Raw genomic sequence first — 21,771 nt, forward strand, 5'->3', positions numbered from 1 at the left:
TGTAATTCTTACTTGCAGGTCACAGTACTTTTAATAATATTTTGTTTCCTAGACACGATGTACACTGCTAGGACTGTTCTATTAAATGGAATCCAGGCATGAATAGCCCTCCATACAGTAAACATGGTGATTTGCAACTCAGCAATGGTTTAAGAGAACTTCACCTGTGTAGGAAGCACCACCAGTAAATCAAGTGGCTCAGAAAACTGAGATCTCTCCTCAATGAATCTACACTTACTCAGTTTCAAGTGGCATAATGGACTCATTTTTTAGGAACACCTTGCAAGAATTTCTCTCTGTAACACAAGATACCTGATTAGAAAAGTTGATATAGGGGCGCCTGGGTGGCTCACATGGTTAAGCCTCTGCTTTCGGCTCAGGGATTGAGTTCCGCATCGGCTTCTTGCTCATCTAACCTGCTTCTCCCTCTCCCTCTGCTGCTCCCCCTGCTTGTGCTCTCTCTCTGTCAAATAAATAAATAAATAATCTTAAAAAAAAAAAAAGTTGATATAAATTTGTCACTGATCTTAAGTAAAGTATCAATGATACCACATTGTTCCTAGAAGGCATTCAGATCACCCTCAACTCACTGACCACGGTTTTTGGGTAGTTGTTCCTCCTTTTAGGCCAAGTGGGAGTTGGTGCCATCACTAAAGCTGCCTGCTCTACATGGATTAAATCCTCAAGCCAAGGACAAAGACTGAGACAGAAAATTTAGGCAAAAGCCACCTAGATTTCTAAGGTAAACCTTAATGGTTTGTGAGATTTGGTCAGGTAATTGGTCCAATTCTTCTGCTTGGAGCTACCTAGCTGTCCATTCATGACACAAACTGAATGGATTTGGTCCCAGCATCTGTTGATCATTTTAGTTGGAATGGTTGATGGCGTGGTATACTTATAGGTAAATTCTCTGGAAGCCAAAAATATGTGGAGATGAGAAATGGGATATTGTTTGGAGGTAAGTCTACATGGGTCACTCATATTTCTGCATATCTTACAATCAGAAGCCTTGGCTGTTTTGTTTCACACAATCTTCTCAAGGATTTTTGTGTAGGAAATTTAGACAATACTTTCTCTTGAAGTACTTGTTTTAAATTTTTAAAAATTTTCTTTCAATATTTCAAGTGTATCTTCCCACTATTTTTAAAATCCCATTAATCCGTTGAGATAATTTTTGCTGGTGTAATTATACAATATTTTAAAGTCTTTTTGTCCGGTTATATTTTATGTTGATAATCTGTCATTTTACTAATGTGTCTAGATTTGAATTTCTTCTTATTTATCTTACTTAGTACACATGGTACTTCCTGTATTATGGATTCATGCCTTTCAACATTTCTGAAAAATGTTCAATTTTTCTTTTATTATTTTTCTCCACTTTATTATTTCTGGCTTGTCCTTTTGTAGTTCAGAATAATTTTTTATATAATATAATTCTACTTTCTGTTCTTTAATTCCCTTTTTGGATAATTTTTTCTGAAGTATTTTCTGAAATATGTGAGCTAATTTTCTGCAATACACATAAACATAATTATATATATAGCAGCTTATTTATATTAAATATATTTTCTGTTTTATACATATACATCTATATTCACATACACATATATTGTAGGTCTCTTCAACCAATCTGATATTTAATCTATTTATTTTATTTTAATTAAAAAGTTTTATTTTAATTGAATAAATTATATTTTGTTCTTTTTTTTTCAATTTATTTATTTTCAGAAAAACAGTATTCATTATTTTTTCACCACACCCAGTGCTCCATGCAAGCCGCGCCCTCTATAATACCCACCACCTGGTACCCAAACCTCCCACCCCCTCCCCCGACACTTCAAACCCCTCAGATTGTTTTTCAGAGTCCATAGTCTCTCATGGTTCATCTCCCCTTCCAATTTACCCGAATTCCCTTCTCCTCTCTAATGCCCCTTGTCCTCCATGGTATTTGTTATACTCCACAAATAAGTGAAACCATATGATAATTGACTCTCTCTGCTTGACTTATTTCACTCAACATAATCTCTTCCAGTCCCGTCCATGTTGCTACAAAAGTTGGGTATTAATCCTTTCTGATGGAGGCATAATACTCCATAGTGTATATGGACCACATCTTCCTTATCCATTCATCCGTTGAAGGGCATCTTGGTTCTTTCCATAGTTTGGCAACCGTGGCCATTGCTGCTATAAACATTGGGGTACAGATGGCCCCTTCTTTTCACGACATCTGTGTCTTTGGGGTAAATACCCAGGAGTGCAATTGCAGGGTCATAGGGAAGCTCTATTTCTAATTTCTTGAGGAATCTCCAAACTGTTCTCCAAAAAGGCTGCACCAACTTGCATTCCCACCAACAGTGTAAGAGGGTTCCCCTTTCTCCACATCCTCTCCAACACATGTTGTTTCCTGTTTTGTTAATTTTGGCCATTCTAACTGGTGTAAGGTGATATCTCAATGTGGTTTTAATTTGAATCTCCCTGAGGGCTAATGATGATGAACATTTTTTCATGTGTTTGATAGCCATTTGTATGTCTTGATTGGAGAAGTGTCTGTTCATATCTTCGGCCCATTTTTTGATGTGTTTGCCTGTTTCGTGTGTGTTGAGTTTGAGGAGTTCATTATAGATCCTGGATATCAACCTTTTGTCTGTATTGTCATTTGCAAATATCTTCTCCCATTCCGTGGGTTGCCTCTTTGTTTTTTTGACTGTTTCCTTTGCTGTGCAGAAGCTTTTGATTTTGATGAAATCCCAAAAGTTTATTTTCGCTTTTGTTTCCTTTGCCTTTGGAGACATATCTTGAAAGAAGTTGCTGTGGCTGATATCAAAGAGATTACTGCCTATGTTCTCCTCTAGGATTCTGATGGATTCCTGTCTCACGTTGAGGTCTTTTATCCATTTTGAGTTGATCTTTGTGTACGGTGTAAGAGAATGGTCGGGTTTCATTCTTCTACATATAGCTGTCCAATTTTCCCAGCACCATTTAATATTTTTTGAAATTATACTGGTCTTGTTTGTGTATTTCAATACCACTTTAAGTCTTTAAACATTTCATACATTAAAAATATTTTATATAGTATTTGTATATTTTAATATATCTAATTATTTATCTAATGATTTTAGTATTTTAGCTATCTAAAACAAATATGTTTGCTGTTATTGTTGTTGGCATTTTTCATTCTTGCTCTTGTTGTCTTTTCTCATTTTGTTTATTGGTTTATTTGTGTTATATTAGCATGTCACTTCCATTTATAATAGTTATTTACTTATGTGTCAGTGAAGAGTTGGCAGAATAAAATCTGGGGGATCCTTAGGCCCTTGGATTACCAATACTTTTCTATAGAAAGAATTTATTTTGGGCTTCTAAGTATCAAGAATACTGCCTACATGAAATCCCTTAACTTTTACTTCTTATACCAGAGCTGTCTTGCCCTCTGCTTAGAGATAGTGTAATCCAAAACCCAGTTGCATAAAGAGCAGTTTCAGAGGTATAAATATTATACCATAACAATAGCCTTATTACCCAAAGCTACTTCAGAGAGAAATGGGCTACTTTTCACATTCTTAGTTCTCAATGACAGATACTTCCAACTTTATTTTTACTGGGAGTATAGCTGTCTAGAAGATCTTCCAATTCATCTATGTCACACTATTTTCATATAAAGCCTACTCTTACATTCTTTTGCAAGCTGTTCATCTTCAAATTTCTTGATTCTAGCTATTGATAGTCTTTTTTTCCCTCTCAGTTTGTATATTATAATTCTTTGCTTCCCAGTTTCAGTTTGCTTCTGTTTAATTGGCTTGCTTCAGATGCAATAGCATATTTAATCCATCGCCAATTCACATAACAAGACTAATTTCCTTGGTAAAGAGCATTTATGGTGGAGGGAAATTAAAGGACATTACAACAATCAGTGATCATAGAGTGTATCTATAGAGATTGTGGGAAAATACATAATTTGCCCATGTAATCGGTGAAAAGGGTATGGCAGCCATCGACCATTCGACCAAAATCTTTTAGATTTAGATTATTGATTATCAATATTTCAAAGACAAATATGTGAAATAGACATAGATTTGCCATATATTCATCTTCCTAAGGAGTTAAAAATAATTAATTAGTACAATTACCAAAAAGAAACCCTATAAATATCACTTGAGTTTTGTGAAAGTCACAGTCACTAACACAAAAATAAAAAAGGTTGTAATCTCATGAAACAAACTGTGGGTTGCTGGGCGGAGGGGGTTGGGAGAAGGGTGGTAGGGTTATGGACATTGGGGAGGGTATGTGCTTTGGGGTAAATTGGAAGGGGAGGTGAACCATGAGAGACTATGGACTCTGAAAAACAATCTGAGGGGTTTGAAGTGGCGGGGGGAGGGTGGGAGGTTGGGGTACCAGATGGTGGGTATTATAGAGGGCACAGCTTGCATGGAGCACTGGGTGTGGTGAAAAAAATAATGAATACTGTTTTTCTGAAAATAAATAAATTGGAAAAAAAATTATAAAAATAAAAATACCATGTGTAAAAGGGTAAAAAAAAAGGTTGTAATCTCAAAAATACATCAAAATATAAATTTACAAGTTAGTTAAAACTTTATATTACACTCATTGAATGGCAGTTACCAACATATGTAACTCAAGAATCTTAAACAAGCCAAAAAAGTATGCCTACATCTATGCTAAGGTTAAAGAAAGAGAGTTATAACATAATCTTTAAAACAATCTCCTGGAGAAAAAAGGGCAGATATTTAGAGTATGGAGAGAGATTACAGCACTAACACTCAAAAATACAGTGTGCTCACTTAACTTCAGCAAGTCACCTTCCAAAGTTAATTGTATCAAAGTGTATTATACTAGAAAATAAAAATGAAGTTAAATTTCTTCAATATAATACTGGTTGCAGAAAAGTGATTTAGTGAGTGAAACAGTTTAGAAGCAAGGCAAAATTGCCCACTGCCACAGCAATAACATATTGCATTATTTATAACTGAGAGGGTGGAAGAATTGTCTGAATATTTAACAATAGAAGCAGTTAGCTTGTTTTAACAATGCTTTAAAACCATGGCACATGGTTTCCATGTTTAAACTTAGTTTTCTTAATTTGCCTTTTTTTTTTTTTTGAAAAACAAAAGTCATTGATCACTATAAATTATGTCCCTTACCTTTCTGTGTACATTTAAATATACTAATAATATGAATTAGTATATATAAAACATTAAATGCTCAGCACTTTATATTCCATACATGTAAAAAGATACTGAGAAGAAAATAAATCCAGGATTGAAAAACAAAATAATGAATATTTATTTTTTTTATTAATTTCCTTTCAGCGTAACAGAATTCACTGTTTATGCACCACACCCAGTGCTCCATGCTATATGTGCCCTCCATAATACCCACCACCTGGCTCCCCCAACCTCCCAACCCCTGCCCCTTCAAAACCCTCAGATTGTTTTTCAAAGTCCATAGTCTCTCATGGTTCATCTCTCCTTCCAATTTCCCTCAACTCCCTTCTCCTCTCCATCTCCCTATGTCCTCCATGTTATTTGTTATGCTCCACAAATAAGTGAAACCATATGATAATTGACTCTCTATGCTTGATTTATTTCACTCAGCATAATCTCTTCCAGTCCCATCCATATATATATATATATATTTTTTTTTTTTAAGGGAAGCAGGCTCCCTGCTGAGCAGAGAGCCAGATGTGGGACTCGATCCCAGGACCCCGAGATCATGACCTGAACCGAAGGCAGCGGCTTAACCCACTGAGCCACCCAGGCGCCCCAGGTCCCATCCATATTGATACAAAAGTTGGGTATTCATCCTTTCTGATGGAGGCATAATACTCCATAGTATATATGGACCACATCTTCCTTATCCATTCGTCCATTGAAGGGCATCTTGGTTCTTTCCACAGTATGGCGACTGTGGCCATTGCTGCTATAAACACTGGGGTACAGATGGTCCTTCTTTTCACTACATCTATATCTTCAGGGTATATACCCTGTAGTGCAATTGCAGGGTCATAGGGAAGCTCTATTTTTAATTTCTTAAGGAATCTCCACACTGTTCTCCAAAGTGGCTGCACCAACTTGCATTTCCACCAACAGTGGAAGTTCCTCTTTCTCCACATCCTCTCCAACACATGTTGCTTCCTGTCTTGTTAATTTTGGCCATTCTAACTGGTGTAAGGTGGTATCTCAGTGTGGTTTTAGTTTGAATCTCCCTGATGGCTAGTGATGATGAACATTTTTTCATGTGTCTGATAGACATTTGTATGTCTTCATTGGAGAAGTGTCTGTTATGTCTTCTGCACATTTTTTGACATGATTATCTGTTTTGTGTGTGTTGAGTTTGAGGAGTTCTTTATAGATCCTGGATATCAACCCCACGTCTGTACTGTCATTTGCAAATATCTTTTCCCATTCTGTGGGTTGCCTCTTTGTTTTGTTGACTGTTTCCTTGGCTGTGCAGAAGCTTTTGATCGTGATGAAGTCCCAAAAGTTCATTTTTGCTTTTGTTTCCTTTGCCTTTGGAGACATATCTTGAAAGAAGTTGCTGTGGCTGATATCGAAATGGTTCCTGCCTAGGTTCTCCTCTACGATTCTGAGGGATGCCTGTCTCACGTTGAGGTCTTTTATCCATTTTGAGTTTATCTTTGTGTATGGTGTAAGAGAATGGTCGAGTTTCATTCTTCTACATCTATCTGTCCAATTTTCCTAGCACCATTTATTGAAGAGACTGCCTTTTTACCACTGTATATTTTTTCCTGCTTTGTTGAAGATTATTTGACCATAGAGTTGAGGGTCAATATCTGGGCTCTCTACTCTGTTCCACTGGTCCATGTGTCTGTTTTTATGCCAGTACCATGCTGTCTTGGTGATCACAGCTTTGTAGTAAAGCTTGAAATCAGGTAATGTGATCCCCCCAGTTTTATTTTTCTTTTTCAACATTTCCTTAGCGATTCAGGGTCTCTTCTGATTCGATAGAAATTTTAGGATTATTTGCTCCAGCTCTTTGAAAAATGCCATTGGAAATTTGATTGGAATGGCATTAAAAGTATAGATTACTCTAGGCAGTATAGACATTTTAACAATGTTTATTCTTGCGATCCAAGAGCATGGAATGGTCTTCCATCTTTTTGTGTCTTCTTCAATTTCATTCATGAGTGTTCTGTAGTTCCTCAAGTACAGATCCTTTACTTCTTTGGTTAGGTTTATTCCCAGGTATCTTATGGTTCTTGGTGCTATAGTAAATGGAATCGATTCTCTAATTTCCCTTTTTGTATTTTCATTGTTAATAATTAAGAAAGCAACTGATTTCTGTGCAATGATTTTGTATCCTGCCACATTACTGAATTGCTGTGTGAGTTCTAGTAGTTTGGGGGTTGAGTCTTTTGCGTTTTCCATATAAGGTATCATGTCATCTGCGAAGAGAGAGAGTTTGACTTCTTCATTGCCAATTTGGATACCTTTTGTTTCTCTTTGTTGTCTGATTGCTGTTGCTAGGATTTCTAATACTATGTTGAACAAGAGTGGTGAGAGTGGACATCCTTGTCGTGTGCCTGATTTCAATGGGAAGGCTGTGAGCTTTTTCCCATTGAGGATGATATTTGCTGTGGGTTTGTCAAAGATAGATCTTATGAAGTTCAGGAATGTTCCCTCTATCCATATACTTTGAAGCATTTTAATCAGGAACGGATGCTGGATTTTGTCAAATGCTTTTTCTGCATCAACTGAGAGGACCATGTGGTTCTTCTATCTTCTCTTATTGATTTGTTCTATCACATTGATTGGTTTGCGAACATTGAACTATCTTTTTAACCCAGAGATGAATCCCACCTGGTCATGGCAGACAATCTTTTTAATGTCCTGTTGGATCCTGTTTGGTAGGATCTTGTTGAGAATCTTAGCATCCATATGCGTCAGTGATATTGGTCTGACATTCTCCTTTTTGGTGTGGTCTTTGCCTTGTTTGGGATCAGTGTAATGCTGGCTTCATAAAAAGAGTCTGGAACTTTTCCTTCTGCTTCAGTTTTTTGAAACAGCTTCAGGAGAATAGGTGATATTTCTTTTTTGAAAGTTTGGTAGAATTCCCCAGGGAATCTGTCAGGTCCTGGGCTCTTGTTTTTTGGGAGGTTTTTCATCACTGCTTCAATCTCATTACTAGATTCGGTCTATTCAGGTTGTCAATCTCTTCCTGGTTCAATTTTGAGAGTTTATAGTTTTCCAGGAATGCATCCATTTCATCTAGGTTGCTTAACTTATTGGCATATAACTCTTGATAATAATTTCTGATGATTGTTTCTATTTCTTTGGTGTTAGTTGTGATCTCGCCCTTTTCATTCATAATTTTATTAATTTGAGCTTTCTCTCTTTTCTTCTGGATTAGTGTGGTCAATGGTTTATTGATTTTATTGATTCTTTCAGAAGAAAGAAAAACAGCTTCTAGTTTCATTGATGTGTTCTATTGTATCTCTAGTTTCTATCTCATTGATCTCTGCTCTAATCTTGATTATTTCCCTTCTTGTGTGTAGAGTTGGCTTAATTTGTTGTTGATTCTCCAGTTCTTTAAGATGTAGAGACATCTGGTGTATTCTGGATTATTCATTTTTTTGAGGGAGGCTTGGATGGCTATGTATTTCCCCCTTAGAACTACCTTTGCTGTATCCCATAGGTTTTGGACTAAAGTGTCTTCATTCTCATTGGTGTCCATGAATTGTTTAAATTATTCTTTGATCTCCTGGTTGATCCAAGAATTCTTAAGCAGGGTGGTCTTTCGCTTCCAGGTGTTTGAGTTCCTTCAGAACTTTCCCTTGTGATTGAGCTCCAGTTTCAAAGCATTGTGATCTGAGAATATGCAGGGAATAATCTCAGTCTTTTGGTATCAGTTGAGCCCTGATTTGTAACACAGTATGTGGTCTATTCTGGAGAAGGTTCCATGTGCACTAGAGAAGAATGAGTATTCTGTTGTTTTAGGGTGGAATGATCTGTATATATCTATGAGGTCCATCAGGTCCAATGTGTCATTCAATGCTCTTGTTTCTTTATTGATTTTCTGCTTGGATGATCTGTCTATTACTGAGAGAGGTGTGTTAAGATCTCCTACTATTAATGTATTCATATCAATATGACTTTTTATCTTGATTAATAGTTTTCTTATGTAAATGGCTGCTCCCATATTGGGGGCATAAATATTTACAATTGTTAGATCATCTTGGTGGATAGTCCCTTTAAGAATGATGTAGTGTCCTTCTGTATCTCTGACTACAGTCTTTAGTTTAAAAAATCTAATTTATCTGATATGAGAATCGCTACCCTGGCCTTCTTTTGAGGCCCATTGGCATGAAAGATGCTTCTCCATCCCTTCACTTTCAGTCTGGATGTATCCTTAGGTTCGAAATGGGTCTCTTTTAGACAGCATATGGATGAGTCCTGTCGTTTTATCCAATTTCACCCTGTGTTGTTTTATGGGTGCATTTAGGCCATTCCCATTTAGAGTGATTATTGAGAGATACGTTTTTATTGACATTGTGTTACCTTTGAAGTCTGTCTTTCTGCAGATTGTCTCCATATACTTCAGTTCAATGATATTCTTAGGATTTTTCCTCTTTTATATAACCCCCCTTAATATTTCCTGCAGTGTCGGCTTGGTGGTCTCATACTCTTTTAAGCCTTGACGGTCTTGGAAACTCTTTTTCTCTCCATCCATTTTGAATATCAGTCTTGCCGGATAAAGTATTCTTGGCTGCATGTTCTTCTCATTTAGTGCCCTGAATACGTCTTACCAGCCCTTTCTGGCTTGCCAGGTTTCCGTGGACAGGTCTGATGTTATTCTGATGGGCTTTCCTATGCACGTAAAGAGCTTCTTTGTCCTAGCGGCTTTCAAGAGATTGTGTCTACAATTATGATTTCTCAATTTTACTATCAGGTACCTGGATTTTTTTTTAGATTCTATAATCTTGGGGGGGGGAGACCATTCTGCCTCTAGTACATGAACACTGGTTCCATTCATGAGATTGGGAAAATTTTCATGGAGAATTTGTTCCACTATATATTCTAGACTTCTTTCTTTCTCCTCCACCTCAGGGATTCCAATAATTCTGACGTTGGAACGTTTCATGGCATCATTTATTTCCCTAATTCTGTTTTCATAGCTTTTAAGCTGTTTGTTCCAGGCTTCCTCCTGATCCTTTCTTTCTATCTGTTTGTCCTCCAGATCACTAATTCTATCTTCTGTCTCTGTTACCCTAGCTTTTAGAGAATTTAGATTAGATTGGAACTCATTTAGAATATTGTGAACATCATCCCTGGTGGCTTTTAGTTCTGCCCTAATCAATTCCATTTTGTCATCTATGGCTTTCTCCAGCCTAGCTATTGCCTGGATAATTGTTAGCCTGAATTCCCTTTCTGACGTGTCGTCTATGTCGATAGCCATTAGCTCTGCTGTAGAAGGCCCAGCCTCTAAATGTTTCTTCTCTTGGGCATTCCTCTTCCTAGTCATTTTGGTGAGAGATGGCTGAATGGAAGTAGCTGAATGTGTCAACCATGGTGCAGGCAAGGTGTACCCTGAAATGCTTCTGAGCAATCAAGAGTCCCCACCCAAATGAAAGAAAAAAGAGAGAAAAAAAAGAGAGAGAGAGAGAGAGATAGAAAAAAAAAAAAAAAAGAAAAAAAGAAACATAAAATAAAAGAGAATGTCCTGCCCAAATGGGCCCCAAGGTAAGATTTGTGAAGTATACAAATAGAAACAGACAAACAAAAAGACTGATGAAAGTAGATGACAAGAGGAAAAAAAAAAAAAATATATATATATATATATATAAAGACAAAACAACAACAACAAAAAAGAACTTCATCAAAAAGAACCCCAAGTATAAGATTTATATACTACCAGGACAAACACAAATACACAGAAACACTAAGATAGAGGGGAATTAAAAATTGGTTTACCTATAGGGGGTAGCATTGATTGGGGAAAGGGGATCACCTTGAAATTTAACTCTATATGAATATAAAAAAATAAAAAGAAAAAAAAGAATAAACTAAACAACACTAAAATTAAAAAAATAGAAAAGCAAAAGAAAAACACACTTATATGTATCAAAAAGTTCAGGTTAAAAGGTTATTATGGAATTTGATGTACTGGACATCTCACTGTGATGGTAAATAGGTTAAAAAATTATCTATAAAAAAAAATGAACCAGAATAGTGGGAGCGAATTAAAAATAAAGGTTGTATCTATGAAGGAGTGGTGGTTGTTCTCTTGTCTTTTTTTTTTTTTTTCTTTTTGGTTGGCTTTCTGGGGTAGGGGCCTGCCGTGTGGGTTTTCAGTCAATGGTGTTTCCTGAGTTAAGTCCTCCCATCCCCTATCAATGGGATGGGCTCTGAGGAAACTGGTTTTTCAGGCTTTTGTTCTCTGGAGGTCGTTTTGTTTTGTTCGTTTGTTTTCTCTCGCCTTTTCGGCTTTGGATGCTTTTTGGAAGTTTAGAGGAAAGCAAACTGCACCCAGACCTCCCTCTCAGAGAGAAGCCTCAGTCTGTTCCCCTCTGGGTGCTCCAGAGCACATATATTCCCCCTTGGCCACTGGTAGAGCACGTTCCCAGTCACAGTTCCTGGGGACGCAGTAACTCCTGCTTGCCCCAAACCACAACAGTGGCGGCTATCTGGGCAGCTTTAATATTTATTTTTATGCAATATTTTACTTATGAAATTTCTGTATGAAAATTCAGTGATTATTTCTGCTTGTTCATATTCAGCTGATTTAGAAATTAAATTTCACCCTTATTTGGTAATGATATTTAACCCAAGCATGTAATATTTACAGAAGAAGAACATATTAGTTGGTTTCATCCAAATGAGGTTTTTTTGTTTTTTGTTTCTTGTTTTTGGTTAACAAGAAAATTACTTTGAAAGTTTACCCTCAGTCGACCTCCAGGGAAATAAATGATTTCCAAAGTCTGCTAAATAAACACTGAACACTTAAAAATGACTCCAAACTTCCTCATTTCTGTCAGCCAAGTTTCATGCTTACTACCATTTCACTATTTTTGTTCCTTAAGTCTATTCAATAAGTTAATAACATAATTATATAAATTAACTAAATATGACTTAATATGCTTTAATATCAGTGCATAATACATTGTTGGGTTTCCTTGAAAATAATTTTGGATGTCTCAGATCCAATGAAGGTGGATATTCTTTACAAAGTATTTATCTAAATAAACAGGTACAAAAAAATTCTAAAAGGCTGGGAATTGAGTTTTGTAAAAATTAAATAATATTCTGCCTATGAGGCTGTCTTTTAGATTCTTGTTCCATTTTAAGTGAAAATTTAGGAATTCACTTACTCCCAACAACTAAAGACAAGAGAGGTTGCCTTTTGTGCTTCAATATATGATAAGGGGATACGAATGGGGAGTGTTGAAAGCCAAATCAATGTAAGGACAGGAAAGCATTTCTGATAATTAGAATTCCCCACAAGTTATAGATATTTATCTCACAGAACATAATATCTTATCAGGCCCCTGCATATTGTGTAGAATTTTGTACTAGATGTCCTATTGAGTTCCTTTCAAATCTGAGATTTTATGATGAAGTTCAGTCATATTTCCTCTGATGTTCAGTGGTTTAATGAGAGCTTCTCCCAGTCAATGATTCTGTTAACATGCTGTAGTTATAATCGTGATCAAGTTGGCATATCTAAGTCAAAAGCACAACCTAGCCTACACTGAAAAGCAATTCATAGAAACAGTACACATCTATTTCTGAAGGCTGATCTTCCAACATAAAACTATCTCAGCTTAGACAAATATTCAGAAGAAGGTACATAGGACAATTAAATACTAAATTTAATAGATACAACACATCAAAATGGTGAAATGTCAAGAAAGTTTTTATCTTCTAAAATGTACATAAGGCTGCTTGAGTCAACAACCATTATTAAAAGAAAGTAATAGAATGCCTCAAATATGGGAAAAATAAAGAAAAATAAGACAACAGTAGTATGTTGAAACAAAATGGGATTTTCTCAAGGTGTGACAAAAAGTAAGTGGTTCCCCCAATAATGTTTTTATTAAAAAAAAAAAAAAAGAATTCAGAAGTAATGTTTAGGGATGCAGTAATCTGAAGGGATGCAACAGTGGTTCCCTGCCTACACAAAAAAATCACCCAAGGAGTTTTAAAATTCAGATTCACAGGATCTCATCCCAAACCAATTCAAGTATCATGTCTGTAGCCAGAGTTGGGAGCTCTAGTATAAAATGGTTAAGCTTTATATTTGCCCTCCCTCAAAACACACGCACACGCGCGCACACACACACACACAAACACACACACACACAATTTCTTAGAAATAGTGTTAATTCCTAAAGAATTATTGAGTTCAATTGCCAAGAGTGCATGAAAAGGGGAAAAAAAAGTTCAAAATCATCCAGTGTGTTGTCTCCAGGGAGTTTATATTACCTATCCATGCTGAGTTATAAAATATTAATATCATTTATTGACTTCTGCCCAGTAAATGTAGTATCCATTTTATGCAAGTCAGTGATAAAATATATCCATGGTCTAATATGGACGCTATACTGGAGAACAATTCCGAGTTCTTACTGAAGCAATACAATCAAGATAGACTTGCCTGAAGTAAAGAAAGAAAGACCTTTATCTTTTATGTCAATTTTAGGAACAATTACCTCTCCAATAAATTTGAACAGACTAACATTTTTATTTTTCTGACATTACTGAATTTAGAAGAATTCAGAAAACATTTGTTCTCTTAAAAAGAAGATGAACTAGGCTTCTATAAAATGTGTCAATCGTTTTTCTTTATAGGAAGAAAAAATCAGATGTCACAAAAATCACAAAAGTCCCAGTATTTTTTAAAGTAAGTCACTTTTTTTTCTTAATTTTCCATCATTCCTTTGTCTTTTTACTTATACATTTTAAAAATACTCTGCTGAGGATTTCTAGACAAGCTGACAAGTCCAGAGCTTGAACTCCAATAAAATAATGATTCTAAGTCGGTCACACTGTGTAATGAGATGAACTTTCCAAAATTGTATCTTAAGGCATTTGACTAAAGTCTTCCTTTGGATACCTTGTGATAACCTCTTTCTCACCCCATCCCTCAGCTCCTGCACCTGTTATATTTGGTAATGACCTCATCTCAAATTATGTTATACAGTGGAAACATGATTTCTAACTTCCTTTCCATAAGTTGAACTGAAGGTAATGAGGAAACATCATGAGTCTAAAAAAGAACCCGAAGGAAGATTATTTGTAGTACAGACATTCAAACAACTGTATATGCAAGGGAGCCAAAATACAGAAAAATGATTGGAAGACCAGGACAGCAGGACTGGGCTTCCATCCTGGATGGAAGATCCCACAGTCTGGGCTGATAGTACCTGACTTCTGGCCGGTATTTAACATATTGGGAATACTTAGCTGAGGGACTGGAAACCTTAGGTAAGAAGCTTCATGGACCTTACTAAACCTAGAATTTGGAGTTCACATTACTGTGAATCCAAATGCCCATGAGTCCCCAAAGCTGTTTAAATCTTCCCCTGTCAAAATTTGCTAAACTTATTGACAAAGTTGAGTGTGCCAAGTACCAAAATAAAAATCTGTGACTCCCTGCACCAATCTTCTGTTTTTATCTCTGGTAAGCATCTGGTGGAGAAATAATAAAATTACCACTTCAAGAAGGCATATACCTCTGTGGTCTCTGTTCTTGATCCAGTACCTAAATAGCCTAGGGCAATATTTTGTCTTACAGAAAAGAAAAAGAAAAAAAAAAAAGATAAGAGTTTTATTTTGAATTTCAAATCCTATAAACTTCTGAAAAGTATTAAGGATTGTTTAATATTAGTTTTTATTGGGCTAAGGTCTCCAATTAGTTTGCATTGTTTTATACAGCTCAGCCTCACTGCTCTAAGATTAGTATCAGTGGTCCAAAGTTGAAAAATCACCAAGTTAAATTTAAATCAACAGAAATAATGATGGTAATTTGGGATTTACTGCAAGTTCATATTCATTTGAACCATGTTCTTTTCACATCTTTTTTGTCAAACAAGGCATCTGTTGAAAGTGATATATATGAAATAAATATTAAATTAATAATGCAATGGTTTATTACTCAATAGATTACTTAGAATGGTTACAATTCAGTGGGTTACTTAGACTGGCTTTATTAACAATATTCATAAAACCATATGATTTGTAAGGTGGAGGGTACAAGAGTGCTTAGTACAAAGAAGAAGAATGGGGAAACCTCATGGAATTGGAAATATATGTGAATTAATCTACTTATGATACGTATATTTAATCTTGGGTAGAATATGATTGTATTTCTCTAAAATCATCAAGTAAGTCCTCCTGTATGGCTCCAAAAGGAAGAAATCACTCATGAAGATAACTTTGTGTTCTGTGACACTAAATTTTAACAGAACTGACCATCTACGAGTAGCATCCTTAAGAGAGACCCAAACAAACGGGTGGTAGACTAATGTTAGCATGCTCCAGGGACACTCTGGACATAAACATATTACCAATTCAGCACATATACTTCTAGGGTTGAGAAAGACATGTTTATCCTAGCTAGATGCCTGTAAAAATTACAGCTTCCCCCTTCATTCACCCTGTCCAGCCATCAGTGTTCATCAAAGACAATTAAGATTAAAATTTGTTTGCCATGTACCTCTACCCACCAATTTGAATATTTCAATCTGCAACCTTTATTATCACTGAATAAATCAGTATAATAATTTACACATTATCATGTAGGATTTGATAATATGGGATAAAGTCATTGTCCCTTGTGCCAGAAGTATGAATTTTCTTAACTTGCAAAGCTGAGATTCTGGACCATGGTAAATTCACCAAGATCAAGGTTATTTTGAAATGACCAGTAACATTTTCTATCCTCTCCCAGAAATGCACTCTTTTAAAATCTCGGCAAATTAGCACAGGGCAGCTTCACCAAAATAACATAGTACTTAGCACCAAATAAGTACAATGCATATATTTATTGACTGAATGAATCTATCTTATCATTGCAGTGCTACTGTTTAGATTAGTGATTATAAATTCAAGTGGAACTTATGAGGACATATTTACTAGGAGAAGGGATAATTCATAAAGAGGCTATCCACAAAACAAAATATTCAGATAGTTAAAATTTTTTTGGAACTCCCCTTGCAGTAAGAAAACTCAGATATGAACTGAAGTAAAGTTATTTTATAGTTTTCATGCATTCTATTTAATGTGAATATTCATCTAGTTCCTTAATAAGATATTAATATGGTTAATAAAAGGGCAAGGTCCCACTGGGGACACAGTACAATGTGCTACCTTGTCTTTTTTAAAAAAGATATTTTTTTAAAAAAATCAAATTTCATGAATTTATCTGACCCCAAAGTTTCATGTAAGATCTTGTGAGCCCACATTCTTTCCTGTCACATAATCAAAGAAAACTTATCAATGTCTTATGACATAAAGTTGTTAAAAGCTCTTATATATGTTTGCCTGTTTCGTGTGTGTTGAGTTTGAGGAGTTCATTATAGATCCTGGATATCAACCTTTTGTCTGTACTGTCAAACTCAACACACACGAAACAGGCAAACATATCAAAAAATGGGCCGAGGATATGAACAGACACTTCTCCAATCAAGACATACAAATGGCTATCAGACACATGAAAAAATGTTCATCATCATTAGCCCTCAGAGAGATTCAAATTAAAACCACATTGAGATATCACCTTACACCAGTTAGAATGGCCAAAATTAACAAAACAGGAAACAACATGTGTTGGAGAGGATGTGGAGAAAGGGGAACACGCTTACACTGTTGGTGGGAATGCAAGTTGGTGCAGCCTTTTTGGAGAACAGTGTGGAGATTCCTCAAGAAATTAAAAATAGAGCTTCCCTATGACCCTGCAATTGCACTCCTAGGTATTTACCCCAAAGACACAGATGTCATGAAAAGAAGGGCCATCTGTACCCCAATGTTTATAGCAGCAATGGCCACAGTCGCCAAACTATGGAAAGAACCAAGATGCCCTTCAACGGATGAATGGATAAGGAAGATGTGGTCCATATACACTATGGAGTATTATGCCTCCATCAGAAAGGATGAATACCCAACTTTTGTAGCAACATGGACGGGACTGGAAGAGATTATGCTGAGTGAAATAAGTCAAGCAGAGAGAGTCAATTATCATATGGTTTCACTTATTTGTGGAGCATAACAAATAGCATGGAGGACAAGGAGAGATGGAGAGGAGAAGGGAGTTGAGGGAAATTGGAAGGGGAGGTGAACCACGAGAGACTGTGGACTCTGAAAAACAATCTGAGGGGTTTGAAGTGGTGGGGGGTGGGAGGTTTGGGTACCAGGTGGTGGGTATTATAGAGGGCATGGATTGCATGGAGCACTGGGTGCGATGACAAAATAATGAATACTGTTTTTCTGAAAATAAATAAATTGAAAAAAAAAAAGCTCTTATATATCTGAGTTAATATGGGACACCAAATAAAGAGGCAGAATAATGTCAAGGAGAGAAGAGACACACAAAATCAGAGATGGCAACACATTTTGGTTTCAATGTCAGTAAATATGTGAAAATTTTTATTTTTCTGATCTTTAGTTTTCTCATTTGTTAAAAGGAATTTTTGGAGGCTTTTTAGGAATACTATAGGAAATAACATATGAGATAAAAGGAGTAATGATAATGACAGATGGTAGATGCTACTGCTGTTATAATAATAATAACTGTTAACATTATGGAATGACATATTTGCATTTCTTAACTCTTTTATCGTAGCAACAAAGGAAATGTTGCTTTTAATACTTGAGTGTTCAGAGTGTTCACAACTTCAGTATTTCAAATTTTAAAAATTATGATATAGGAGCAACAAATACACATTAAATCAAATTCCAAACCAGTGGGATTACTTGCACTGTTTTAAAAGTTAAATAAATTATATGGATGACTACATGGGAGAAGTAATAATTTTATCCATTTAATAGTAAATACACATTATGTGTTTCATATGAAATAACTATAATTGTCTTTACCTGAGAAGAGTAGGTGTGCCCATCTGAACCACACACAGGGTTGGTGTAGACCACTGGGCACTGCTTGCAGGTGGATGATACAGGACCCCTCCATTGCTTATGGCCTACTCCTGCATCTTTCATGCTGTTAAAACAACAACAATAACCATACTTAGTGCATTTTTAAAAATACATACATTGATATTAATGTCATGCCTTTTCTGCATACCATTCCAACTCTTGATGGTAAATTATATAATCAGTAAACTCCATGTGTATTTTCAAAGTAATACTCAATATGGTATTCTTCATTATAATATTTTGTTTTCCATATCAAGATTTTTTCATTGTAAAATAATATATTCCTTTAAATTGGTCTACTGGTCACATACCTATGTTTCGTGATACAGATTTTTTGTTTTAATTTGTAGCTATGAAGTGTTTTTGATAATCCCAGAAAAAGAAGCAACAATTTCTTGGCAATAAAGAACTATTCCATTAAGAACAGTATTTGATCCAAAAAAAAAAAAAAAAAAAAGAACAGTATTTGAAAAGAACACTTAATTCCCCAGGTGTACCCAATGTCCCTGAAAATAAGAGAAGCTTATTTTGAGAGAAAACAGCAATAAAGAACTTTTCTGGCAATGGCGAAAATTTAGAAAGCCAAATTAGTATTTTTAGTGATAGCCAATACTTTTTATTGTGTAGAAATACCTTAAAATAGATCCATTTTGAGGCTTTGACCTAGAATAACTTGGGAAAACTCATTCTTTTCTCTTACCTAGAATTATTTGTTTTTCCACTTTGATTAAACTACTTATTGCTCTGCCTATTTGTGCAAACAATTTATATACAGAGGGTAAAGTGTTAAAAAAAAGCAACAGGGAATCTATTAAAATATTCAACATTTAGATATTCTTTAGTAAACCAGCACTCATTTTTATTCATTAAAATTGTTTATAAAGAGAGTAATTTGATGTGTCTATTGTGATGAGAAAAGATGTTTTGCTAGAAACATTTGCTTCTATTTCCTTTTCATTTTTTTCATGAATAAGTCAAAACTACAAAAAAGTAATCCTAAAATACTCTTATGAAATACAGTATTAATTTTCATTATAGGGAAAGAAGTTCAAACTATATATTTCAAATATTGAAAAAATTTAAATGCACACTGAAAAAAAAAAGGTTTTTTATCTTCTCTTCCCCTCCAACCCCCAACTCTGCTTCTCTCAAAAAATTTTCATGAAACTATTGTTGCTCTAAACACTTCTTTTTATTTTAATTTTTTAAATTTTGCCTAATCTTACTTTAAGATTTTGTCTGGGCACAGAGTTCATGTCATAAGAATAAAATGGGAAAAGCAACCATGCTGCTATTACTGAGTAAATAATGGGCACAATATCCTAATGGGAATTAAAGCAGTAACTGGAAAACATGGAACATTATTCTGTACCACTTCAGACTTATAAATGATGAATGGAGCAGAGGAAAATAAAAAAAAATATATATTCTGTTTGCATTGTTTTTTTTATGTTGTATAAACAAAATAAGGCATAAAATTATCCAATCAGATACCTTAGGAGAAACTATTGCCAAGTTCCAGTTCCTCATCAACAGAAAGTATTTTATTAGAAGAATCTGTATGCTTTGGGATACATATGTATATGTACATAGGTATCACAAATACATAGGTATAGGTATTTGTGATACCTATACACACACACACACACACACACACGCACATTTATATTCACACACACACACATAAAACAACCACTTTAGTTATCCTTATTCCCTTCAAAGCCAGAACTGCTTTCCAATTTCTAAAGTGCATCAGTAAAAATGGTGTATTTTTTTATTTAGACTTCATCCTGGTTAGATTTTGCTGAAGTACCATCAAAATTTTAAACAGAATAACATTGTATGTATTTGTACCTACATTTTGAATAAGAGTTGATGCCAAACTATAGCATTCAGAAACCAGTATTTACTTATGTTTATTTCAAAATAAATGCATTAGATGAGGTTAACCTAACCAATAATCGTAATTTAATATATACTATTCATACCATAACACCTGGAGAATGAACAACTGATGTAATTCACACATAAAGAAAATTATTTCATTTTCTGTAGAAAGACAAATTACATTTAAGCACATAAAAGGAAATATAGAATATAGTTTTTCCAGCCATGTATTCATGTTAGAATTAAGGTATAAATACAAATGAATTTTTAGGAATCTTATTTGACTAAAAAAAAAAATACTACTACAAATTCATAAAATTAACAAAGTACTGACTGGAGGACAAATAAACTATCATTAACAAGGACTTGAGGATTCTGAGTAATGCTGATCATTTCTAAAGGCACGAGTTGGGCAAGGCTTTGCAAACATCCTGCTGCCCCTTCACACTTTGTAGACTTCCACTGTCAGCTAGCTATATGCGGTGTCTCTACTCAATGCATTCATCATGGAAGACATTGTTGTAACCCAAAGTCTATTTTATTAATGTTATCATGTGATTCAGAATTTGTTTGATTTGGTATCAGGAATGTTCCTCAGAATTAACATTACTCACAATCTTGTCTAATAAATTATTTATCTTGCTCTTAGGAAAATAGTGTAGTAGATGAGGTCACAACTAAAAATTTCTAATGTTTAATATCTCTTTATTTTATGTAATACATAAACATATATAATTGCATATAGCTGGAGATTATCTTTTTTATTTGATTTTTAATTACATTTTGAAGGTCCTAGTTAAGGAAGAACAATTGTGCTTCTAAGTGAGAGACAGTCAAGGAAGCCCAAGATGGGCAAAGTGAAGGGTTTAGGAAAAGGCAGAACTGGCTCAGGCTATCGAAATGAGTATCTGGCATCCATGACAGGAGGAATGACAGGTAAGAAATTAACATAAGCAAAAACATCACTAGGCATATTATTCTGAGTATTCTAAATGTAGAAGATTATTAACCTTTAAAAGTATGTGTATTTTTTGATATATCAAAAGCCATTATCAGTTAATTATTTTAGTTAATTATCAAACAGGTAATAAAATTTCCCCCTTAATGAAGTACAAAATTCAAGTTGGCTGAAAAAATGCTGAAATTGTTTAGAAACTATGCTTCCAAAGGCAACTCTTCTCAAATAAACTTCTTAAAGGTCTACATTTTTCAAAAATACATACTTCAATTTTGAAGACTTGAGTTAAAAATTTATTTACTGACTTTACAATGTCCTCCTATATATGGTGATAATCCTTTCTCTTAGGAGTAAAAAAATCGTATTTTTGAACCCAAATAATTTAAGCAATTAAATGATAATCTATGACAAATAAAGTCAAGGATTTTTCTCAAAATCCTCTTATTTAAATATTCCACTTTTCAGACACTAAGTTAGCTTCATACCAGTGTATCTGTTATTATGATTCTAGTAGGTGGAAAATTAAACTACTCAGAAGAATTGGTACCATTGCTAGTGCTCCATTATGTGACTTACTTTGAGGCAGTTGAGTTGTATCAACTTATTACCTGAGTTGTCTCCTGTGCTCCTGATTTACCTCTTGCTCTGGTCTTCAGTAGTAAGACTTGAAACAGCAGTCACACATGAAAGCTCAACAGTCTCTTATTTTTCTAATAACTACAATGTTAATTACTGCTACATCTGTTTATTCAATTATGGTCTATTTAATTTTCTGTTTAGTTAATCATGTTGTGC

The 21,771-nt window shown here is 34.9% G+C and overlaps 1 protein-coding gene across 2 annotated transcripts in view; it reads right to left on the reverse strand.

Annotated features, from left to right (window-relative positions):
- The window catches only part of SPOCK3 (SPARC (osteonectin), cwcv and kazal like domains proteoglycan 3), a 494,982-nt gene that overhangs the window by 178,525 nt on the left and 294,686 nt on the right, over positions 1-21,771 (reverse strand). For both annotated transcript variants that reach the window (XM_044224808.1, XM_044224807.1), the window contains one exon: positions 18,072-18,195. In XM_044224808.1, the coding sequence (XP_044080743.1) occupies positions 18,072-18,195 (124 nt within the window). The remainder of the gene's footprint in view (positions 1-18,071; positions 18,196-21,771) is intronic.

The sequence above is a fragment of the Neovison vison genome, chromosome 11 (assembly GCF_020171115.1).
Source record: "Neovison vison isolate M4711 chromosome 11, ASM_NN_V1, whole genome shotgun sequence".
Lineage (NCBI taxonomy): Eukaryota > Metazoa > Chordata > Mammalia > Carnivora > Mustelidae > Neogale > Neogale vison.